Raw genomic sequence first — 26,771 nt, forward strand, 5'->3', positions numbered from 1 at the left:
GAGTCCACCCCTGCTGAGCTTTTGGGCTGGAAGCCTTTTCACTGTGTATGTAAAGAGAGCCCAGTGCTGTGCAGGATGAATATGCAAGGCCAACCCGGAGCTGAGCAAGGAACAAAGAGACCATGGATTCCATGAGCCCCAGCTCAGTAGGACACTGCAGGGATTTGTGTCTCTGGATTTCAGAGCCACTGGAAAAGCTGGCAGAGCTCTCCAGAGCCTGCTGGTACCAGTAACAAAAGCAAATCCAGGGCTAAAGAGATCAGGTGAAATAATCTCAGAGAGAGGAAATGGGCTTGTCCATCTGTTTATCCACGGCCTAGCACAAAAGCTCCCTGGACAACACCCAAAGATATGACAAATGCACAAAATAATGAGGAATAATTATAATCTGGGGTGCTGAGAAACCATAAACAGGTTGAACTTGCTCAGTAATGTCATCAGCCCCAACCGGACAGGCCCAGTCACGCATGCACGGCACAGCTCACGGCCTCATGGCTCCTCTGCTGTGACAGGCTGTCAGCAGCCCAGGGCTGCCTCTCCACTGACACTTGTTAAATATTCACAGATTTTCAAAGCAGGTCAGAAGAACTACTTTATGTGTAGGTACTGCATATCTGCATGCCTGCATGCTTTTAGCCCCCATTTCTGGACATGCTTTTTCACCACACACGCTGAATACAACTTTCACTTTGTATGAAATTATGGCTCCAGAGCTATTATTGTAGAGCTAACAACTTTACAGGTGTTGATGGGGGCACCTTACAGATAATAAAAAGGTAACTAACAAAAGAGCATTCATCTAATAACCAGGTGGTGAGAAAAACATTAGTGTGGAAAGGGAGGTCTGCCCCCAGCAGCAAGGGGGGTACTGCCAACAGCCACTGCACTGGGTTCTTCAAGGGCTTGGGCTCAGGGGCATCCAGAACAGCGGTGCTGGGGAGGGGGATTGTTGTTTTGGTGCATTTGGTGTATTCTGTTGATGCCAACTAAAAAATGTTTAATGAGGGTAACACAGAAGCTAAATGCCAAATTGGGCTATTTTACTTCCTTCTAACTGGGTGTCCCAGATTGCAAGGCAAGATGTATTCCATTTGTATGGCAGTTGTCTTCTGTTAAGTGGGCAGTTTTCCTTATCTCTTCCATAACCAATCCTCCCTCCAGGTAGACATCTGCTGATAACAGGCTATTGAATGTCACTGCATGACTGATAAGAACTACAGCATACCATTGTGAGATGCTCCACCTGAAGGCAGGAGCCAAGCATTCCTACCTGGGTATAATCTCAAGGTTCTGGAACACCAGCACAGCTTCTCCACTGGATTTTCAGAGGAACAGCTGCCTCTTCCACTGGATCTTCAGAGGAAGACTCCACCCTTTCTACAGGATCCCTGCTCCAGCAGAACCACCCCTGACACTCCAGGAGGACTGCAGCCACAATTCCAACTGGACTGCTACCAACACCCTGACCCACAGGGTGTCAGGTTGTGTTCTGACTCTGTCAGTGCTGTTTTGGTTTACTGCATGGGTTATTTTATCTTTTTATTTTCTTCCCTAATAAAGAACTGTTATTCCTGCTCCCATATTTTTTGCCTGAGATCCCCTTAATTAAAAATTTATAGCAATTTGGAGGGAGGGGGTTTACAGTTTCCATTTCGGGGGAGGCTCCTGCCTTCCTTAGCAGACACCTGTCTTTTGAAACCAAGACACTGGGTCAAACCTTAATGCTAGAAAAAGAGAGGAATTTCTGTCATTGGCAGAAACAGAAACAACATCAGACACAATACTTGGAATGCACTGATCCTTGTACTGTTGCAATGTGAAAGTAATTCAGCTAAAAACAGTAACATCATGCCAGAACAAATAATTTGAGTCAAAGTTCTGCACCTCTGGCTTCACCTGGTTTTTTCATAACTGCCCAGAAGGAGCAGAACACAAAACTGCAAAATACCAGATTATACACACATGACATTTGTGATCAGTTAAAGCACAAGAGGTTTATATGAGATTTTTCATTACTTCAGAAAGAAAAATGTTCCATTTTTAATAAAAATATTTTTAGTTTAAAAATATTATTTTAAGCAAAAGAATAAAATAAAAATTGGAGTGAAAAATATTAGTCTATGTATAAACAAAAACTTTTAACTGCTCACTTTCAGCAAGTATTTCTGTCTTGCTGGTTCCAAAAAAACCCAGAACATGAGTCTTTATGTTCAGGGCAGCTTTAAAAAATATCTAAGCATATGAAATCCATGTAAGGTGTCAAATCATATGTCACAGATTTCCTCTCTGCTCCTACCTTGGCACTTGTCTCCTGTAAATGCCCAAGAAGAAAAGGGAACAGGTAAGTATATTATGGACCTGAAAACTTCCTGCTATGTGCTAATCTCTCTCCCTGTTTTCCAGCTTTGCCCACTTCTGTCGCTTTAGATCACAAAGCACCTAAGACACGTTTTCTCCCAGTATTTGTTTGTGCAAACTTCTGCACAGTGTGCCCTTATCCCGAGCTTCAGTACAGCACCAGTGAACATTAACAGTGTCCTCAAGCCTTTGTTAATAGATTGTGTGCTGTGCATGTGCAGTCAGACAGGCAGAAGAGCAAGAACAGGGTCAGCAATAAATACTTTCACTGGCACAGAGAGCAGACAAGGCTGATCCAAACCTGGGCTTTCAGTGACTGTAGCCATCTTGGACATGGGGCACAGTGACTGCCCCATCAGCAGTTACACACTCCAGCTGCAGGGTCAGAAACCACAACCATGTGCACTCACAGACTGCTGGGGGGTGGCTTTGGCTGCCAAGGGTCACATGTTGTGCAGTCCAACCACAAGTACCAGCACACAGTGAATGCACACATTCCACAGTGACTTCTTACCACTGACAATTTAACTGCTCCTCCTTCTCCAGCTGCCCATCCAACATTCCTGCTTGTTCTTCTGCAATCTGAGCACCTCAGTGAAATAAGTGACTCAGGAATACTAACAGGAATAGTTGTAGTGTTAGTGTAGGAAGGAGAGGCCTTCTCTGCAATTGTTCCAGTCACTTAGCTTAGCTCTGCCTACTTTTTCTGTATTATAAGATCAGATTTGAATAATAACATGAATCAGAATAATGGCAGATTCTCATTTTCAATTGCAACAGTCATTATTACATTCTTAACAAAGAAGCATTAACCCATGGTGGAGAAGTATCTTTAGGTATAAAATTGCTGTTGTAAGTGATTACTTCTTCCCACTCTAAAATGTGCAGAAAAGACTGAAGTATCTACACATACTTTGAAAAAAAAGACAGCTTCTGCCTCTTTACAGAACAACAGGCTGCCACCCAGGAATGGGAATTTAGACACTGTCTTGAGATTCCCAGTGATTGAAGCACTACTCTGTGTTGTCAGAACAATCCTGAGACTCACCAAGCACACACAAGGCAAAGTACCTGATCAAAACCAGCACTGACAGCTGGCAGAGAAAGGCAGGGTACATTCAGCACACCCCCTTAAAGGGATCTGAAGATCCTTTTTCTTCTCTCTAAATGTTACCAACTTTGTCCTATGTCTGTTTGAAAAGCATCATGATGGGGAGGAAATTGAAATTAAAGATTAGTGTCTGATAGGAACAAAAGGATAAAAATTATTGCTGTGCTTGGGGGAAAAAAAGCCATGAAATGCTACAGTTCCTTAGATACAAAAGAAGCCTTTAGCATCTTGACATTTATAGTGCCAGTATATCTATACACACTGTCCCAACCCTGAGAACAAACAACGCTGAGAACACATGGCAACTGAAACAGCAAGCAGTAGATGGCAACATTCTACTGCCAGCCAGTGTTGCTTGGTTATTTTTAATTTGCTCACTCTGGCGGGGTGGTCTCAGACATCCCTTTTCAAGGTACATAGTTCTGCTGATCCCACAAATTAGGGAGGTGAAAGCAGATCTGAATCTCTCATTCACATGCTTTCAAGTTGATGTAGTCAGTGACATTACAATGTTTTAAGGCAGTTTTTATGAAAATCAAGGAAGGTAAGTGATCCCACAATACCAGGAAAAGACTGGCCCTCACAAGATAGTGAGGATCTTCAGCTTGGGCATGGATTTACTGGGAAGGGGAGGAGCACTCAGCTCTTCTCCCTCAGTTAGCATCAGGAACAACAACCCTGTGTCTGTGTAGCTCCCACAACTACAAAGGTCTGAACCCAGTTTTGCCAGTTCAGTTAGTAAAGGTCAGTCACACTAAGACACACATGCAAGGAATGGAATTTGTCAAGTTTTTAACAAAAATATGCAATTTACCTCCTTCTCTTTGAACTATGTGGTACAGATGAACCATATGCAGAATAGACTCCAGATCTTGATCTTGGTAGCCTTTCTCATGCATGTCTTCCACCGAGTCTGGATAGATGACTTGATCCCGTAGTGTTCCAATGGACATGTAGGGCCTGAGGAACAACACAGGGAAACTGGTAATCTGAGGATGGCTTCAGGTGAACACATCTACACATCTTGCTGATGCTCTATGAACAAGGTATAAGGCTTTAAACACTATGCTGCTAAAACTGGATTTATCCACTGGGTGCATGGTGGGTGAACATTTTTCTAAACTTACTTAGGGACAATGTATTGTTTCCATAACAGTTGATTACACAACAAAGGTAACAACAAGGGTAGTGTTAGCATGGAAACAATGATAGATTAGGCAGAATAAATATCCACTTCAGAACCCATTCTGAATGCTTTCACTTGGAATCAGCAAAGCTATCCTGTATTCAAGGTTTGGGACTCTTAAGAGATTAGAAATTGATTTAAACACACATGTTAAGATCAAGTTGTAACAAAAACATTGTAGCTCAAACTGGTAAAGATTTCCATGGTGCAGCAGGAGACACACAAGTCAGACAAGAGAGCACTGAAAACATTGTCTGCACTGAAACCCTTCTTTCTCTATTATTCTGGAGTGCAGAATTTGAATTGGGCATAACTTAGCTGGCTCTAGAAGCCAGTGTACCACCTCTGAATTGCAAAGTAGCACACATTAAAGGGGCTGGTCACCTTAAACCTCCCAGCACCAGCCTCCCTTTGCCAAGTAAGAGGCTGTGCTGTATGTGAAGCAGCTTCTTAATCACCATATTTCCAGACCAGGTAATACCATCTGTCTTACTCAAACAAGCTGTCTCCAATTTGAAGCCAGAGTTCCCAACCATGGTTGGGGAATGGCTATGGCCAATTGCCACAATGTCATGAGCTGTGCCCAGCCTCTGGTACAGCCCAGGACCCCAAAATCCTCCTAGTCTCAAAAGAAGAAAACTGAAAGAACAATTTCACAGCTCTCTAAATGATAGCAGGCCATTCAGGGTAAGACAGCAAAGGCCACCTAAGACACATCTTGACCATTTCCTTTGCTGGTCTAAGGATTTCTTGTGAAGGACAAATATTCATCCTGTCTCCACAGCTCTTGGAAACTGGAAACACCACAGGAACAGTCTGTGGGATTTGGAGTTTGAAAGGGAAAGTCAGAGCCAAAGAACAGTCAGGCTCCAGACTCTGTCCTGCTTTCTGTGCCAAGTGTTCCACAACTCCCTCTGGGCTCATCTGCTAAAACAATACTAGTCTTATTAAAGCTGTAGTGCCAGGGGATGATGATAGAGAGGAGCAGTCAAAACTGGGCCAGCAACGAGGAGGCTTCCAGGCAGCTTGCTCTTGCCACCAAGAAATGCTTCCAACAACTTCACAGTGTGTTAAAAAGCAGTCAGCTTTCTTCCCTAAAAAGCTCTGGCCCCACGTGGTGGGAAGGTCTCAGCCATGCAGAGGCTTTGCCTGGCAGAGATGTGTAACACCTCAGCAGATTTCTTCCCTTCCCTTGGAGGTGTCTGCAGAAGGGTGGATCTATCCATTGTTAATCTGAGAGTCTCTAAAATACACTACAGAGTAATGTGAAGGAACTCACAGTGCAACAAATGAAGGATTAGAGAACTAAAGCTGCCATATAAACTAAAATTCACATGCAAGCTGGCATCAGCTGCATTGGTTTAGTGCTGCAAACATCCAGGGTGAACTGTCTGTACCCGCCTGTGGTTAAACTACTTTTACCACCAACTGGGTGAGGATGGGAAGGGCAGGGGATCTGAACTCTTTGCAAATATTTGGTCAGCTCTATGTTGTGGCAAGCATCCAGATGGAGCAAAACCAGAACCACAAGTCAAATACAAGCACTGCTTGCTCCTCTTTGCTCATTGTTCTACTCTCTGCTTATTGTGGCAATAGCACTGGTCTGGGCCGCTGCATGAACACTAGCACCAAGTGCAGTGAGCCACTTACATTAATTGTGATATTGCAAAATCTCAACTCTAAACATTAAGTAACTTCATGAAGTAATGAGCTGTTACATATCCTCAATGCTCTCCATCTAAAATCCCAAAGGGCTTGACTTCTTGCATGTGTGGAAATCACTTCACTTGCTCCAGACTGCTGCCACCTCTGGGACAGAAGAGCAACTCCACCTAGGCTTAGAAAGGTTTAAATCAGTGGGTAAGGCTGTGTAATTTAGGTGAAGCTGCAGGTAAGGGCAAGGAGGACAGAGTTACCTATCATATAATTTGCCTGGGGTTTAATACCTCACTCTTGCAAAGTATGACCCTGTAATGACCAGGAGCTCTGAGATTTAACCTATGGCAAAACAGGGAAAGCGATGCTCAAACACACTGTGCCAGGACCTGGGTGCCATGCCCTGTGACAGGACACTGGGTGCCATGCCCTGTGACAGGACCCTGGGTGCCATGTACTGTGACAGGACCTGGGTGCCATGCCCTGTGCCAGGACCTGGGTGCCATGCACTGTGCCAGGACCCTGGGTGCCATGCACTGTGCCAGGACCCTGGGTGCCATGCACTGTGACAGGACCTGGGTGCCATACCCTGTGCCAGGACCTGGGTGCCATGCCCTGTGACAGGACCTGGGTGCCATGCACTGTGCCAGGACCCTGGGTGCCATGCACTGTGACAGGACCTGGGTGCCATGCCCTGTGCCAGGACCCTGGGTGCCATGCCCTGTGACAGGACACTTGGTGCCATGCATTGTGCCAGGACCCTGGGTGCCATACCCTGTGACAGGACCCAGGGTGCCATGCACTGTGACAGGACCTGGGTGCCATGCCCTGTGCCAGGACCTGGGTGCCGTGCACTGTGACAGGACCTGGGTGCCATGCCCTGTGCCAGGACCTGGGTGCCATGCCCTGTGCCAGGACACTGGGTGCCATGCCCTGTGACAGGACCTGGGTGCCATGCACTGTGACAGGACCTGGGTGCCATGCCCTGTGCCAGGACCTGGGTGCCATGCCCTGTGCCAGGACCTGGGTGCCATGCATTGTGACAGGACCTGGGTGCCATGCTGTTCACTGCTTCCTGGCACAGCTGCATTTTCCTTCTGGCCTCACAGCTAAACACACAGGTACTACCAAGCATGACTCTCCCCACCTAGTTTGCAAAAATTACAGAAAAGCCCAGCTTGCAGTGGAGTAACAAACCCCATCAATTACTAACTAGCAGAAAATAAAAATGGCTTACAAGGAAACTACTGTTAAGAGACAGGAATCATGTGTCCAAAGACAGAGTTACTGGAAAGAACCTAATTATATACTACAGCAGTCAGAGTCCTCAACTGGAAGGAGGAAGACTTTAGTTCCAGTCTTTTTTTTCTCTAATGCTCTCTAAGATAAAATCCAGTAACAATCCTAAACCTTCAGTAGCGTTGTAAAAACATTTAAAGGAGGTTCTAATCTTATTTAGGTGCTTGCTCTCAGGAGAGATTCATGGGTTTAACATTTAGCTCTCCATTTGCCACCTAAGCTGCAGGAAGTGGCCAAGATCAGACATATATTTATACATAGAGATTCCTATAGGTTAACTCTAGGTGGCTCCCTTTATCTACTACATAGATATTATGGACCATTTTCCAAAAGCTCAAACATCTGGGGGATCCCCCCATATTTGAATTTTCTATCATCTTGCTTGCCAAGATCATAATTTTACAAGCTGCTATACTTTGTCTGGAATTACCTCAGCAAAACTCCAGTTATTGCAATGCTCCTGGTTTAGATTAATAGTAAAAATTCCAGTTTTCACCAACAGCAAACCTTGATCAAGAGTGATCAACAAGAAACAAAAGCCTCTACTAATTAAAATAACTGAATTCTTGACTCTTCAATGACATTAATAAAAAAAACAGAAAAAAAGGATGGCACCACCACTACAAATTTGAGAAAATAAAAGGTCTTGAATGAACATGAATTAAGTTCTTTTTCAGTAGTGTTGTATTCACTGCTCTTGAACAGAAGGTGCTATCATCAAAGAGTTAAAAAATAATAAATAATACTTATCAAAATTTCAAAACCACAACAGGCTGTTTGTTTATTAAACTGTGTCTAGTTCAAGGGATTTTAGGGCCAGCTAAAGTTTCAGTAACTGTTCTAAATACATAAATAATTTATCTGTCTTTAAACTACCCTACCCTGAAGTTTGCTCTCCCCTCATACAGAACTGGCCACAAACATCCTCTAAATATTTCAGATAGATCAGTTACCTATCGGAAAACCCTACCAGAGCTAAAGACCATAATGCCAAGGAATATAGCTAACAGGAAATGAAATGCACAGTATGAAAGGCTGAATTCTCAATGCATATAATTAGAATCTGATATCAAAGGCTGAAAAAAAAATCACATTAATCAGTCTGTGGCTTTTTTGTTTTTGTTTTGGTTTTTTTGCAACAAAGCTGTGCACATTTCTACAAGAAAACAATCTAGGAGCAAAGTGCTATTCATATTCAGATATCATCTCATCTCATGATTTTTTACTATTACCTAGAAAATAGACAAAATATTACTAGAACTGGTCAGATGGCAAAAAATGTTTAAGGTGAGCAATTCACAGAATTATTCAGTTCAGTCTGTATATTGTGATAGGCAGAGAACACACAAAACATACATATAATTAAAATCAAACCATGAACAATTTCTACAAAATTTTAGCAGCTAATGCATTCTGAAATAATTATACCACCTGCAAGGAATCAATCAAGTGAGGAGGAAATACTCTCCTTTTCTTAAATTACCTCTGGCAGTACTGATGATAAAAGGATTTCTCTGGATGGATGATCATGAAGATCAATGAATTGAAGAACAATGAGCTGTTCTGGACAAGGTTCTAGCCTGTCAGTCCCACCAGGCATACTCCAGCCTAAGAGGTGTTTGAGTTCTATCACAGCAGTGTAACACAATGAGCAAGGCAGTTTCCCCTTTCTAGAATGATCCCAAACTATTCACAATTTTGTAGATGAGAAGTGACACCTTTTTTCACAGTGAAGAGGAAGTGCAGACAGCAAAGCCTCTAGAGCAAAGGCTGGTTTTGCTCTGGGTCTCTACAGTGCTTAGCTGCCCATTGTATAACTTCTTCCATGCACTGTGATATCAATACACAAGTGAAACACCTGCCAACAAGTGAGAAGCCACACACTACTCTGACTTCCTTCTCTTATCTGCTGTGAAACACTGCATTACACAGCACAGAACAAGACAGAATAGAGACACACCATGTATATGGATACATGGAACATTATTATAGACATTTTATAAGCATTATTGATATGTGACGTGGCTCTTCAAGGGAGCTGTAGTAATAAGCAGAAACTGAGATTGATAGGGTATAATTAATGCAAGATATTAGGCAAATAACCAAGCCTGGAAAAGTCTTCCCTCTTGGGAAAGCCACATTCCCAGCTAAGCTATGTAGGTGCACACATGATGAACTGAAGAAAAAAATCCCACCTGCTACATTATCCCATGAAACCATGACATAATTAATGACTAAAGAACAATGAAGTGAAAACCTGGTGTTGTGAGGACTACTCTGCATTGTCAGCAGAGAAGACTCATCTAACTTAGAAGTTACTGATGTAAGTCTGAGTTAGTTACCCCTGGCCCTCTTTGCAGTCATTGTGGTGTCCTCTAGTGAACAGGTCCTAGGACACAGGCCAAGCAGCTGCAGTGAGCCCAGCTGGAGCTGCTGTGCACTGTGGAGTTGGTGATCTGTGGAACAGCTGCCTTGAGCGGCCATGGGCCTGTGCTGCACTGTGCTGGGTTGTGCTGCACATACAGCTTGGCCTTCAGGCCTGTGCTGCACTGCACTCCTGGCTGCAAGATAAACTTTTCAGCTAATCTTCACAGAGGAGCCTGCAAGCAGCTCCCCCCTGGCACCAGCAATTACACCACTGGCTTGTCCTTGTCTTTATCTTGAAGTGAAGCAGCATGTTCTCATGGTAACATCCTTTGGTCTGACAGTGGAAGTGACAAATGGCATTGTTTACTCCTAAGAAAATCCTACCAGACTGCTCAAGACCTTAGTGCCAAAGAACCTTAGCACAGATGGGCCCAAGGGTAGCATATGCTGTGCTGTGAGCAGAGGTCTGCCTGATGCTGCACAGTGCTGGGCTCCTGGCACCTGATGGGAGTCAAGAACCACAGAACTGGTGATGGGACTGGAGCATCTCTCCTGTGAGGAAACAGACCAGGGAGAAGTCTCATGGGAATCTTATCAACTTAAATACCTGAAGGGAAGGTGCAAAGAGGACAGAGCTGGGCTCTTCTTGCTGGTGTTAAGTGACAAGATCAGAGCTAATGGGCACAAACTGAAACAGGAGATGCCAAATGAGCATCTAGAAACAATTTTTCACTGTGAGGGTGATCAAGCACTGAAGCAAGACAGGCTGGGGATCTCCATCCTTGGAGATATTCAAAAGCCATCTGGACATAGTGTTGGGCAAACAGGTTTAGCCTGCAGGCAGTCAAACACAGAACTAGAACCTAAGAAATGTGTCAGAGTGAGCAGACCATGGAGAAGCTGGGAGAAGGCTGAATGACCTTGGAGCTGGGTTACAGTTCTGGAGTTTTGGAGCCCAAGACACAGGGGCAGGCAAATGGCAAAGCCTAAGGGGCATGGAAAGAATTATTACCTTCACTTCAAGAAGGAGGTGTTTGCTATGTCTCCTACCTGGATTTTTAAAAGCAGAGGGCACCATAATGGAGTTTCTGATTGAAAACTATAGTAGGAAGGAGAAGAAAGGATTTATTCCTAGGGAAGTCGATACCAGTTGTTATTAGAGCTCTCAGCTGTCCTTCCCTTACAAAAAGCCAGCATCCTTTTAGTCTTTTCATATCCAGCTTTTTATGTCAGGCAGATTTCATAGTTTATGTTTCCCAGTGCTTCCCATTGTTATGTAACCAAATTGATTCTCATTACTTGATATACATAAGGCATCTGAAGCGTGCTTTATGATGCTCCTAGGTAAAATATTATTGAAACAGTAAACAGTTGCCATTCTGTTCATCTGTCACAGATCCTTGGTTGCACAGTTTCAGGGCAGGTGCATTAGGCTGGAGGTAACTGCTCAAGCTGGACAGAGTAATGGGAGCTTAGTGCAGAAACTAGGTCATGTAAATGTAACCACCATATTACTCCCTAACATGCAACTCTGTCTGTACCACTGCTAAGCTACACTGAGTTCTCAGTTAACCTCTAGGTGAATTTCTTCCCTTGGCACTGCTATCAAAACTAAATTTTGAAGGCACAAGAAGTTGTGGATACCCCATTCCTCTAAATACTCAAGGCCAGGCCTGACAGGCCTTTGCACAACCTAGTCTAGTGGAAGGTGTCCCTGCCCATGGCAGGGGGTTGGAACTGGATGGTCTTCAAGGCCCTTTTTAACCCAAGGCATGCTATGATTCTATGAGCTGCTCATATCAGCAAAATGTAACTAACACAGATTAAATAGACTGTCATTGTTTTGCAGGATAGCTCCCATAAAAACCAGCCATGTATTCAGTTCTTACAATCTGTTAATGGTTTTGTAATTATAAAATGCTTGTCAAGCTTAACCTAACTATGTACTTTTAAAAAGTTCAAAGCTTATTTTTCCTAGCTTTTAAATGAAGTTTCATAAACAGTTGGGCACATGGACAGATGACTGGAGTAGAAGTTGAGTATGTATCAACACATCCCAATTCCTCACCTACATTTGATCCTCTTGGTATCTCCCATAGCCACCACTTGCTCCAGACATGCCCCAGTCTGAAGGCATTGAGGGATCAAAACCCTGGAGAATGCTGAAGTCCTTCACAAAGATCAGTTTAGCAGTAGCCCTTAAATGCTGGATTTATGCAAATACATTTTAAACCTAAGGTAAGCCCCAATGCAGTGAGTTGACTATATACTTCAGTCTGGAATTTATACAACACTTTCCTTAATAACAGAAAATACCTGAAAACTACGCTTTAATCAGCTGAGTCTTGTGTCTGGGCAGTAGAGAAGACACCTGGCATGGCCTGAGGGGGAGTAGCAGTTAATCTACAAAACCATGTCCCACCTCTGCCTATCAGTGTTGGTGAATTTTGAACACAGTGTCAAGGTACTGCCATTACTTGTGAGCAGTCAGCACATAGACCTAATAATAAACATTCAAACTTTGCAGCTCTGAGTGAGCCTTGAGTGGAAATTGAGAGGTTTCTCAGAGATCCTGGCAGGCAAAGCTTCCACCAACCTACAGGGCAGCAAGGCAAGAACTTTTCTGTTCTCAATGAGGCAAGAATCAACCAGGAAGAATAAGTACAATAATTTCTATAGGAATGACAAAAAGATGAAACAGAAGAAGCTGTGCCCTGGCCAAGGAGAGAGCCTGACAGCCCTCTCAGATGCCAGGCCACAGTTTCTAACAAACAGCAGAACTGAGGTAAGCTGTCTGGAACAGATTAATCTCAATAGAGGAAAAATAAGATACAAAGCAGCAGGCAATCTTTAAACCACATCTATATCAAAATAGTATGCAAACTATTGCACAGAGTATGAAGTGTGTTGTGTTATGTTTTTTGTTAGTGCTTATCTATCAAAGACCTTTTTCTCCTCTGCCAGATAAGTGGTGAACTTTGGAAATAAACACATTGAAAAGGACCATCATGAACTTGATAACGGCAAGTCCACAGACAGATAGATCCAGTGTGCCAGGGAGCAGGCATCTGTACAGCATGCCATGAACTGATGGCAAAGCACCAAAGGAACAAGTCCATGTGGTGATGCACTATCAGCAAAATGCTGAAGGGTACAGAGTACAGCTTAACTCCACCTGACTCAACTAAAAAGATCATAGTTAAAGACAGAGCAGTATCAGCTGAAAACAAATTAGGATGTGCAGAATACAACACAGGCCAGAGACATCTGAGCCAATCTAAACGAGATGAGGCACCAGAACTCGTAGAGGTGTATTTGCACAGCACTTCATTCAGGCTGCTTCTCCAGCACACCACACACTAACAAGAAAGTAGTCTGATACAGAAGAACCATATAGATACATACTCCACTTGCACAAACTTCTGTATGTCATATAGGGTATCTGAAAGTGAAACACAGCAATTTTGAAAGATTAAATTGTTTACATAATCAAGAATTGTTTCAGGATGAGTGGCCTCTACTAACTACTTTGTGCCTAAAACAACATTTGACTTGCACTATAATCTTTGAATTTTCATGTGCTTATAATGTAAAATTTATTTTATCACTTTATTATTTACATCACTTTGAACTGAAACACTCTTGCTTCATTCATCCACATGATAAATATCCTTGGACTACCTGAGGCAAATCACATTAGACATTTGGATTACTTAATAGAGGTAAGGAGAGGAAAAATATCTCTGTGGCTGATGTAATTTTGTTTTGTATCCAAAGATATTTTTAGAATATAGAAGGAAAAATGCCAGACAGGAAAAGACTTGTAAACAAACCCCAAATAAAATACCAGAAATAGAGCCAATGTATGTAAAACTAAACAGCTTAGGAGGACCAGATAAACCTTTAAACTGTTCTATTCCAGACTGTCCTAGCATTATTAAGAAGGCAGCAAGACATAGGTATATAAATTTTAAATGACAAAGAACAAACAACATTTGACACTACTTTATCTTCGGTTGCCACCCTTTTAGCATTTGATGACCCTGGTGTTGAAAGAAAGAAATGTAAGAGATCTACTTGAATGAGCAAGAGAGAGAGAATACAGAATTGGACCATTGCTGTAACTGCTGAGAAAGTGGGTAGGTCTTCTACTAGAATGGCACACAGAATAACAAAGAAACCATGCATGCTACTGGAGAAACACACCTCTCACAAAAATAACCAAATTACAGTAAAAGCAAGCTGGAGAGAAAGAACAGTGGCAATGGATGAGGAGAAAGAAGTACAATGTATTACTCCAGGCTCTATGGGAATCAGTCCTCAAGAAAGAGAAAATGCTGAGGAACATTTTAGATACGTGCTGTGCTAGAAAGACTCGCGAGGTTATGGAACTAACAGAGAATGCATGAGACATTCCTCCATGCAAATAAGACATTATGACACAGCAGGCAGAAAATTATTAACAATTTATATCAATAACTCAGTGGTAATTAGAGCTTTACTGCAATTTAGAGTGCAGAGATACTGAGGAATATTCCTGCGCTGTTGTCAATGTAACCTGCAAGTATCCAGCTGTGAAATTCTGCTGGCATTTAAATCAAACTAAGGAAATGAGAGCCAACATATGTAAGAATCTGTTTCCTTACAACTGAAAAAGCTGAGACTTAGTTGGAGAGCAAGAAAGGCTGTAGTAAATGCTAGGAGGAATTGCATGCTAGAGCTCTCTATTTCCATGAAGAGGGAGTGAAGAGTCTCCTCCCAAGTGTAAGACCAACAGAGTAGAAGTAGGGCAGAGTCTGAAGAAATAGGCTACTTTCAGATAGGTTGTGAAAGGCTAATTCCCAGAGTGCTTCAGGTACATCTTGTGTCACTCTCTACAACTTCCTGAAAGGTGGATGCAGTCAGGTGGGGATTCTCCAGGCAGCAATTGAGAAAACAAGATCACACAGTCTTAAGCTGCTCCAAGGGAAATAAATATAGGCTGGATATTAGGAAAAGGTTTTTTATGGAAAGAGTGATAAAGTACTGGAATTGTCTGCCCAGGAAGGTGGTGGAGCCACCATCCCTGGATGTGTTTAAAAAAAGACTGAATGTGGCACTCAGTGCCATGGTTTAGTTGAGGTGCTGTGGCATGGGTTGGACTCAATCTTAAAAGTCTCTTCCAACCTAGTGATTCTGTGTGTGGCATACCTTCAGCATCAGTACTCATGTGACCCACTACATACTTTTGTTAATTATTTATTATTTAAAATGATGTTTCTGGATTCTGATTTGAACCATGGTTCCTCACCAACTAGAGTGACATGTGTTTATTTTTTCATTCATGCTAAATTCTTGGCCAGGATTCAAAGAAGAATGCAAAGAGGTGGTAAACACACATGAATTTTACTTTGCAAAAGAGGGACAGAGAGAAGTAGGAGAAGGGGTAAGAACATCCACTCTGCCAGTTACTGAGTCTCCTATGAGATCTGACAACTTGATGAGGTGCGACCAGTTCTAGCACTGAAACAACAAGCTGCTTCAGGCACCAAATGATGCTTAAAGGCTCTTCAAGCCTTTGTCTCTTCTGCCTGCCCTCCCTTCTGCCCACTCTCTTCTTGGACAGGCCTGTCAGGGACAGTGACAGAGCTTTGAAATTTCTGGGCTTTTCTCACCCTGCCTCCAGTTTGTCCCATCAGCATCCACCAGAACTGTGACTGATTACAGATCAATTCTGCAAGGCCTAGTCCTATATAAGGGGAGGAAAAAAACCCTCACAATGTTTTACAGCAAAAGATAAAACAGCAGTATAATTATGCTAAGTAATCTAAAAAGCCAAAAAGACAGGAATTCTTAAGGTTCTGTTTTAAAGCTTACAAACCCCTAAGTAATGCTAACTACCAAATGCCTGCAGTGTGGATGAAATTTGGAGTACACAATGAGCTAATTCATATTTTAATAAATCATAGTTTTGTATGTAGCTTTTGAACTTGAAAAAGACACATGATTTCCCACACATTTCTGGAATACTATGCTGAAACATTAAAAAACAGAAATGAAAAAATAATCTTTTCAGTGAGCTCCTATTTACTGTGGAGTATTTGTTACTCAGCAGTCACTGTATTCTCCACCATTCATGTGTACAGATGAGGTTTCACCCACTTGACTCAAAATGGGCTGATGCAGAATTAAACTCAGCCACAGGAATGCCAATGCTTCAATGGTAACTGTGTCCACTAATGGAAAGCTCTTAGACCACAGATGTAATGGATACACACAAACACAGGGATGTCATCCTAACTTGCTCCTCTGATGCACATCCACCAATTCAAGAGCTTTCTGCTGCAGCCCAGTTTCACCTACCCAGCAAACAAAACAGTGAGGTAGACTGATGCCAGGCTGATCTTATCCTACCACCTCCCAGATCCTGTCAGTCTGAAACGTTTTCCAGGACACTTTCCAGATTGACAGGAACAATCTTCCCTAAGGTTATGATGAAATACAAACATGATGAAATGTAGGCAGGGCACTCTATTCTTCAGTCTAGAATTCATAGAATTGTGCCTGACAAAGATAAACAGAAGGTAATCCTGATAAAGCAGCAATTTGCACAGGATTAATAAGTAAAATGGTTGCACCAGCAGGACCTTACAAAACAAACCTCTTTAATTTGGTGACAGTTTACAAACCAGTACACAAATTCTAAATGTATACTAGAGCCAGGGACAGACAAAAAAACCCAAGTGAATGCGTGATGTATTTAGGCCACAAATAAAAGAACTATTAAAACACTCACAGGTAGATTAGAGCAAAAAAAGAGAAAAGCCTGGACCATGTAAGGCAATGCGCACAAAAGCCCTAAAACTCCAGCAGATCTGTGGCAAATCTTGTCCTGAAATGTACAAACTTCAATTTAAGAAATTCTTAATATCTCAGATATTCATTGAAGACTCTGTATGCCCAAAGAACAAATACACTGGGCAAAAAACCAATTTGAGATCCTCAAGGACAGCCAAACAAACTGCTGTCCTTTATAAACCCCTTCAGCCACATTCACCCAGAAATCCCTACAAGGTTCAGTCTCAGTCCCTGTCCAAATACGAGACACTTATGAGTGACAGGCCACACTTCTGACTGTACAAAACACACTCTGGCACAGCTGAATTGTCCTCCAGAGTAGACTTCAGAACCTTCAGCCACAGTCAAGGTGTGGCACTTTTGCAGAAGAGCTCTCTCTGTCACTCCTTGTTGGCCCATTTACCCAGACACTGCAGAAGGGAAGCACAGAGCTCACAAAGAGCCAGAGAGCTGAGCTAAGGCAGGGCCCCTTGGATGCTGCAAGGACATCACTCCTGTTGGAGATGCTACTAGGATGGACTGCATATGCCAATCCCTACACTGCACATGCCCAGTCCTACAGCTTTGGTCACAGAGGGATGCAAAGACATTGGGTGAATTCTGACTAAAACTTTTTGAAATGTTTCATAGAAGACGTCTGCTGGACAAACTCTTCCAGCACTGCAAAGTTAGGGGAAGCAGCTAACAAAGAACCACGTTGATGGAATGAAATCCCAGCAGATGTGATGCAATCCCCTCAAACCAGCACCTTGGCAAATTTGCCTGAATGCAACAGGAGTCTGTTTGCTTTCACAGGATAAAGGGAATGTAAGTAAAGGGAAAGGGCTGTAAGGAAGCCAGCCACAGATGTTGATCTGAATAGGGGCTGGGATCATACAGAGGAAGGAAGTGGCTGAAACTCAACATTTTCTTCAAGAAAAAAACTCAGATTATCTTTTATACTGAGTAAACCAGTCTTAAGAATGTTCTGCACAATGGGTGTTCTGAAATAATGTTTTGAAAAACATTTAATAAAGTATTTTGTTCCAAACTCCTGAATAAAAGTCTTGAGTGAATCAGAAAAATGACAATGCCTAGCAATAAATTATACAGATATTTGAAAAAATCATAGAGCAGTGTTCTTTGCTAGCTTCACCTGCAGCAAGGAAAATCTACTAATCAGTTCAGTATATTCCATTCATCTTAATATCTTGTACTTTTAAAACAAGGCTACAAATTGCTATCACAAATACTTCTTTTGCCCATGGGAAGAAATGAACTACAGGAAGTAAAGACTCAGTGTTTGACTTTGCTTTTGCAAAACAACATAGTTAGAGGTCTCTAAGGAGATATTCTAGAACCAATTGCATAAGAGTATATACTGAGAGTCCAACAGCATGTCAGAGTACAAAGAAAGGACAACAAAGCCAAGCTTCCATTAGTGAAATGAGCACATATTATTAAAAAGGCAATCTGCAGTTACTGTTGGATTGGATAGTGGTCTTGCAGTGTCAAAGTTATGTTTTGGTTATTTGACACTTAAGAATCAAACCACTCTCACTTGTTTTGATCCTTGGTTTTAAAAGAAATCAGATTTGAGATACCCTAGGTCTATTTCAAATTTCTTTCAGACTCCAGTCTGTTCCACGATCCCAACTATCCAGGACTTCAGCCATCTGAGGAACACAGGCTCCTACACAAGTGTATGGGAGCCCTTTCCAATGACTAATGATGCTGCATCACCAATGAGAAAAGATCTCTTATAAATACACTTCATACACCTGAGGTTGTGCTTACCACCTTTTAACTTGGATGTACACATCACAGATTAGAAATATGAGAAGAAGGGTCAAAATTCATGTAACCAGGTAAGAGGCACCACCTTCAGCAAGACACATACCTTTGTGGTATATAAAACATGTGTTGTGGAGGGGGCTTGTAGAGAACTCCTTCATACACAGGCCACAAACCACTCAAAATTCTGAAGAGAGAACTCTTTCCACAGCCATTGGGTCCAGTGATTAAAAGATTCATCCCCTCCTCGACCTGCAAAGGGGATGAAAATGCAAAGATATTACTACACAGTGTATGTGGCACAAGAGATTCCAAGACCCCTAAGAGGGATTACATAAGCATTGATATAAAATTATCAACCAATTTCATTGATTAGCTGCATGTATTCTGGAAGTAGTAGCATCAGATAAAATATGTGGGCAAAGATAATGAAAATAATCTCCTTTATATCTGAGTATCTCTATAAATTAATGTTTACAGTAGTATATGGTAGTAATATTTATAGTAATATATCATACTATATATACACGTAATGTAATATGCAATATGATTACATTACAGCATCAATACATCACAGTCAGAATCAATTGTTCTAATGCAGATTAGGTCCAAAGGTGTTAACAGTGTTTCAAACAGTATTGTGCCTATCTGTGATATTAATTGCAGGTATGGGAGGTCAGTCAAGTGATTTGGAAAATTTATTTCACATTTCCATTTCCCACTAAACTGCCTATGTTAACTTGGCTATGATGACAAGCGATATTCTTTACTCATTTGACTATTACCCTGTGTATATATGAGTGTATCTTTATGCATAATCACAATGTCATTATCTATGTTTTACAGAAATATACTGACTTCTGTATTTTCTTTGTTTCTGTCTCTTGAGATGAATACATAGAAATGTCTGCTTGATCATAAGGTCGTAATTTTACAATTCTGAAATTCCTACACTGAAGATGTTGCAAGTTTTGCCATAGCTAGGACCATTTCCTCCTAGTTCCTAATTCAGAGGAAAAGGAAAATCCTGCTTTAGCTAAAATAAAAGATGTGCTGGAATTGTTAAATTTATTTCTGATAACTTCAACTCTTTTTAAAAAGAACAGCATCTGCACATCAGAACAGGATACATCTGGGAATAATTCAGTAAAGGTCACTCATTAAAATTGTGAGCAGGTACCCAGAGGTGTCTGGAATAGGTTTTTAAAAACAATACAAGTTTCTGCTGAATAAATGCTTCCCAACTGGACTGGTGAATGAACTATGCTGTCAGCTATTAGTCAGTGCTGCTCTTTGTGGTGATCAGGAAAAACTACAGGTTTCATTTTTTCACTTTTGCTGTGGCCTCAGACTTTTAAAGGAGCCCTTGTGAGTAAAGCACCCCAATCTGACTGAATTTAACTAAAGGTGGACGCATACTCTCACAGACACCTTTGAAAATCTCAGGTCAGTTTTTCACCTGGCAACAGCAACAGAAATCCTCCCTTTTCTTTCTCTGAGCAGGAAAAACTCCACATGTCTGCCTCTATTGAGCTACTATGCCTACCTTTCTGGACTTCCCCTTTTATCCATATGCTCCTCCAAGTACTTAACATAAGGTATATGAATTCTGTGCTGTTTATGTTAATGTGATGGCAACAATCAGAAGATTCTTGCTTATCATCTTACTTTGAAGTTTAGTCTGGAAACCACCACATCGCCATTCGGAGTAATTATAGGAACATTTTCACAAATAATTCCTTGATCAACATCAATTACTTTCCCTAGAAATAAAAAAAAAACCCAAAAATTAGAGTTTTTGAAACCCTCCATTAAGCAATCACTTGTGACAGCCTCTGTGCACAACTGAGTATATTTTCAAGCAAGGACTATTTTCAAGCTTGAGACAGCTCTTTTCTATGTGCTCCAGGTACCCCTATTGGAAAACCTGGATAATAAATCTTAGCTAGTCCAAAAGACACTGTCAACAGTAGCCAAGAATGTGCAATGAAACCCAAATTTGATCCTAAACAAAATGCACATTAGGCATCATAAATATGTGATGCACTATAAAGATGTGTTCATTCAAATTCTACTTCTAGTTTCTGTATTCTGCTTTAAATAGCTGTTTAATATCAAGCAGTAAAAAAGTTCCAGGACAGCCTTAGCCACAGGCAAACCAGTTAACCTTCTTTGAGGATTTAATTAGGAATCACTACCAGCTCTGAAAGTTGGAGCACCTTTCAGTCTCCTCCAGCAACGAGAGCAAAGGAGAAAACATTTAATGGCTTGCTTCCATCTCTTTTTGATGCCACAGACACTGTAAACATGTCTTGTAAGTATTTGCAGGAACTCATGAAATATTTCAGTCAGGTAGATACACTTGGCATTTGGATTTCTGGCAAGTTAAATATACAATCTCTACTGGATATCCAGATACTCTGTAATACAAGGACTTTGATATTAACTGCCCTGGAAAGAGTAAAAGAATGAAACTAACTCCTCAGACAGCTGTTAGTGGTCTTATCCAACAGAAGCCAAACAGTTAGATTCCTAGAAAAATATTAGCAATTACCTTTATAGACAAGATGCAAAGGAAAGACATTTCTCTTTCTATTAGATAGCTGTTTATTTATAACTTAAACTAATCTGAACAAAGAAAAATGTAACAAAGACCAAGTTAGTTAGTTAATTATAGAAGGCACTGATAGCATTTTCTTCACTTAAGCTTAGTCTTACATTCTTCCTTTAGATGCTCTTTGTTCAATTGATTTTAACTTGCCAAACCATAACAACCTGGGCAGAAATTTTTATGCCATGTATCAGTCCAAGTGTTCTTTTTTCGTAAAATAAATTGTACTTAAAACAGCATATTACGGGGAAAAAGTGTTTTCTGTTAAAAAGAAATTACTTTGATACAGTGGAGACACTGTAATTAAAATAAATCAATGATAAAATATAGTCAGCTAGTAAGAATTAAGTAAATTTAATTCTAATTTCCTAATCCTAATTTCACAGCATTTGATTGCAACTTTAACATGCTTTTAAAGTATATTTATGTGTAATCAGAAACACAATTTGACAGTATTTGTATAAGATGGAAAAAGTTCTGTTTAATTTTTAAAATTCTGAATTATTAAATACGCTGTAAGGCAATATTGTTATCTGTAAAATATTATTATTTTCATATTTTCACACTTACTGACAACAGTAAATGCAAGGCACAAAACAGACACTGCTTAGTTACAAAGACTTATACTGGCTGATTGAAAAGGCAGTAAGTATTATGTGTTGAAAGAGCCATTGGGGAAGCAGAATATTAAGATTTTTCTTCTCTAACAATGCAGGCACACACAGGCATGTGAGCACGTGCACTTTTATCCACACACAATCCACTCTTCAGGGATTTCTGAAGCATTGCAACCAAAAGAAAGGAGGAAAACCAGTATTACAATAGCACTTGTCATAAAAAATGTGGAGCCTGTGGCCTAGATTCATCTGGCCTAAATTCTTCTTAAATCCTTGTGCACAATGCTTGGTCTTGGCTAGCTGCCTCTGAGAGCTACAACTACACAAGAGCAAATGCTTGTCACCATGGCTTAGGAGGAATTCAGACTGGATGAAAAGTGACTGTAGGGGAATGAAATCTTGGGAAAAGGTTGCAGAGAAAAGAGGAGTGAGGTTTAGATATAGTAGACCTAGAGGGAATATGAAGAGCACACTTCCATATCTGAATTGTATTTGGTTTTGGTTATCTAAAAAGAGACCCCAGATTACTTCATTGCTCCAGGAACTACAAACCTTTTCTCATGTACATGACAACATGCAACAGTTACAAGATGCCATTTCTTTAAACATCAGCCAAGCACTACCAAGATCTATCATACTAAGACATCAGCTATTTCCATACCTATCCACCATGCTGCATCACACTTTGTTATAATGAACCTTGTGAGAGGACCTTTGAGAAATGTGAGCTGAAGGGCAGCACTGTTGAAATCGCTGCAAGAAGTTATTTCACAAAGAGCCCTTTGGGGCCTATAACTCTACTGAGGCTTAACTTTTCAAAAGCTAAAGGAAGAGAACAAGGCTTTTCAACACCACAGAGGGCAGCAGCAGAAATGCTATGTTGGGAAAATGAGGAAAAACCCATTGCAAAAGCTGCCTTTGAGTACCTCAGAGAGAAGCTGGATGCAAGAGGCAGGGAGAGATGGCACAATAAGGAATGGATGTACAGAGAAAATGCTCCAGGGAGGCTGGAGACAGAAAGACAGTGGCACCAGAAGACAGAGGATGGGGTCAGTATAATAAAGCCTCTAATCTGGCCTTATTATCAAGCAGTGCAAGATAGCCCAGGAGCCCAGTCCTCAGGGGGACAGGGTGCCCAAAGCTAGGCTAGTTCGAGGCCGACGTCGCGGGCTAACCCCCTTAGCAAGCTTGGTGATCATCAGCTCTATAGTGATTGCAAGCTCTCTTAGGATCTCAGCTCTTGCTTGCTAAGGTAGGGAGCCCTTGGCTGAGGCTGCAGCCCACAATGAGAGAGGAGAAGGAGAGGTCCTGGTGTTCCACAGCGATGTTTATTGGGGGAGTCTGTGAAGGGTCCCAGGGACAGCTCTTCTTCTGTCAAATGGGCTAAAGTAGGCCCCTTTTATAGGGTTAAGGGGAATCCAAACTTGACCAATAGTAAGGGTTAAGTAACATAGGCTATAGGGTTACAGAGATAAGCTTTGGGGCGGGGGTCAGGGAGACAGGAACTTATGTTGCTGTCTCAGCAGTTCCTATTATTCGATCCTCCATGGGGCCTTACCCAGGTCCATGGGGTTTACTACAGGTCAGGAGGGAAAAAGTGTATATATAATCAGATCATTTGGGAGGTGAGGAGAAGGGTAAAGTTATCATTTTCAGTTGAAGATTCCCACTAAATTATGAAAAAATGAGCACAGGCTGATCTTTAATCATGGAAAACATAGTATTTTTGGGAAAAACTACAGAACCAATCTGTCTTTTCTCCTCCTACCTCACACAAAATAATATGATGGCTGAAGATGAAAATGTTACAGTCTCAGCTTTCTGAAAAAAAATGAATGGTCTGAGGAAAACAGGCACTGTCAGCGTAAGAATACTACCATCACCATCACATATAATAGTATAGTTGAAATGCCTTTTCATTGAAAGTTTTTACAGAAAACATTTGAGCCATTTTGTGTATTAGAAAAGCACACCATAAGGACAGAGTTATAAGGAAGCAGGGGGTTAAAATGAAAGGCAACATGATCTCTGGGGAATAAGGCTGAGAGGCTGATTAGTTACAGAAAAAAAACCTCTGTTCACCTCCCGTCCCACTGCTCCATGCCTCCCCCACCACCCCTGGGAAATTCATACAAATATGAATTAATTACCTTTGATTTCTAAGGGCCCATCAATGTGTAACTCTGCCTTATCTTCACTCCTGCTGTTGTTTACAGACCCTTGAATAACAGCAGTTCTTTTGTAGATGCCTCTCTTCACCTCGTCAAAGACTGCAAACATGTTGTAGACACGGGCGGTGTAGCCTGCGAGCTCAGTGACCTGAGAAACAACAAACACCTCATTTCAGTTTGCTTCACAAATTCTACAAATTAAATGTTTGGCCAAAGATCAACATGAACAACAATGCTGATCATGACCCATTGATTTCCATTCCTTGAAATGCAGTGCTAACCCATATGCCACCTGTAGCTCCTACCAACCAGCAGACAGGACAGCTGAGCTAAGCCCATGTAAGCCATGATAACTCCAATAAATGAAGAGGCTGTAGAGACTGCTCATTTCTGTAGTCTTCAATGAACAGAGAACAGCTACTAACGTATCTGAAAACAAAGAGGCTGGTACACAGGAAAAAAACAAAATCTCTGCATTTTCCAGCAAAAATAGAAGTCCACAGAAGTGAGAAAAAAATGACATCTATAATTGCTATGTTTACTTGCTTGTATTCCTGAAACTTCCTGTGGGAGAAGTGTGCTTTTCTGTGTAAAAGAGGCAGCATCAGGGCACCCTAACCTGAAATACAGTACAAACCAGAAATGAGTCTTCTGTCAACTGCATGCTAAATCTGACACCTTAGAACAGAACTGGGCATTTTTAAGATGGTGACATCTCTTAAAGGGGCTTTTTTTTCTCTTTTGTTTTTTTTGGTCCATTTGTCACAATTTTCACCTGGTGAAGACAGAAACAACAGATCCCTGGAACTTGTAACTTCATATTCATGGGCTATATAAGAGCTCCCAAAGAACTGCCTCCATCTGCTGGTGGTAAAGAATTAAACCAAAGCCTTTTGTTTTAAATGTATTATTAGATGGCTTTAAAAGGATACATTTTTATACAAAATGCAGAGAGGACAAGAAAATCAGATCAAGATTATAAAATCCTTGGCCTGCTGTGATTAAATATGTACACCCCATGACTGAGTTCACCCACTATGGTGTACATAATTCCAAGATTATTTGAAATAACTGGAAATAGTTCCATAATTCTCCTCTAAGTTTCACTATTTGTGCCAGACTCAGAAGTGAGTGCTAGCTCTGGCCACATGGCCATAATTTCACCAGGATGACAGAGAGAATCCTGCATGTGAATCCTGCATGTGAATTTAATTTCCAAATGAAACTCCTACCAGCTGTGCCCCAGGAGAACGATAACGTGTAGTAAGCTTCTATACCATGATTGTAGAAACTCATTTTGTTCAAACACTAAATACCACCACCTAAACTATTGACTGCAAAGAAAAGATGATCCCACCTCATCTGCACTGTGAATTACACTGACTTGAAGGAGTCTGCCTTGGTGGAGGAGGTGGGCAAGAACTGCACTACCACTTGACATGGGTTGAAGTACACTGTGCTTTGGAAACTGCCTGAATCACAAAATGGGAATGACAATGTGGCTGAAGTACTGCAGTCTTTTGATGAGAAGCATAAATGTAAAATTAAGATGGAAATTCATAGAACTGCTCTTTTGTCTCATGCTGTCTGGATTAGTATCTTACCATGTTATAGACAAAGTGAGTTTGTTCAGTTCTTCCTCTACTATTTTTCAGTTCTTCCTCTACTACTTGCTTGCCAAAAAAATAAAACCACAGTTTTTCTAATTCCTCATGTACATTACATAAAACAAAACACGTTTTACATCAGTGTATGACAGGTTATCCAGCAGTATCTTGACAGCAGAGATCAAGGAGGGGAACAGCTAAAAGAGAATAGGTTAAAAATCACAGCCCATTCAGACTTCTGAAAACAGCACAGACACTGGCTTTGTCAAAGTCTGTATCTGAAGGTGCCAAACTACCCCTCCTCTGACAATTTACAAAGCTGTGGCTGTTATGGCTGGATTCCAAATAAAGTCTGTATCTGAAGGTGCCAAACTACCCCTCCTCTGACAATTTACAAAGCTGTGGCTGTTATGGCTGGATTCCAAATAACAGAATCCATAGTCTTTGATTAGCTGCCTAGTTAATGCATTCCTCCTTGCACTCCACTGGGAAAAGGGGTTCCCACCAAAGGGATGAGCAAACACCAATTCAAATATGAAGAGCAAACATTCAGAAGGAAATGTTGAGATTAACAGCACTGACTCACTTTTCTGTGGCTTAACAGCTGGCATTTAAAGAAATCCACAGGAGAGACAATAGATTAAAGCATAGCTCTACTGGAATTTGGGTAAGGACCTGAAATAACATCTCTGATCTTCTAGATTAACATTCTGTACTTCAAGAATACTTGTACTCCCAAAGTGAACTTTTTCCTGCTAAAATTTCTCTATTTTGAAAAATTACTTACAATTTAACAGGTTCACAAGATACTGAAAACAGCCTTACAGTTTAAGTGGCCCAGAAATAAATACTCAATTCTCCTTGGTTTTCATACAGAAAAGGTTGCCCAGTGAGGTGGAGATACCCCATCTCTGGAAACATTCAAGGTAAGGTTGGATGGGATTCTGAGCAATCCAATAATGGCTGAAGATGTTCCTGCTCATGGCATAGGGGGGGGATTGGACTAGAAGACTCTAGTCCAATCCCCAATTTAAAGACTCTTACAATTAAACTATTACATGCTTTTGTGACAGTTCCAACAGAAGAGTCCCAGTACACTGAAGACAGACAGCTCAAATTCAGGTCTATGCTCCAAACAGAAGAGGAATTTGAACCTTTATCACTGACATTCCAGGAAC

At 41.3% G+C, this 26,771-nt stretch overlaps 1 protein-coding gene across 1 annotated transcript in view; it reads right to left on the reverse strand.

Moving 5' to 3' along the window:
* The window catches only part of ABCD2 (ATP binding cassette subfamily D member 2), a 44,065-nt gene that overhangs the window by 9,864 nt on the left and 7,430 nt on the right, over nt 1-26,771 (reverse strand). Inside the window, exons 4-7 of the mRNA XM_054631839.2 lie at nt 23,966-24,134; nt 20,256-20,350; nt 18,694-18,839; nt 4,284-4,429 (exon numbers count right to left, since the gene is read on the reverse strand). Of these exons, the coding sequence (XP_054487814.1) occupies nt 4,284-4,429; nt 18,694-18,839; nt 20,256-20,350; nt 23,966-24,134 (556 nt within the window). The remainder of the gene's footprint in view (nt 1-4,283; nt 4,430-18,693; nt 18,840-20,255; nt 20,351-23,965; nt 24,135-26,771) is intronic.

The sequence above is a fragment of the Agelaius phoeniceus genome, chromosome 5 (assembly GCF_051311805.1).
Source record: "Agelaius phoeniceus isolate bAgePho1 chromosome 5, bAgePho1.hap1, whole genome shotgun sequence".
NCBI classification, from domain to species: domain Eukaryota; kingdom Metazoa; phylum Chordata; class Aves; order Passeriformes; family Icteridae; genus Agelaius; species Agelaius phoeniceus.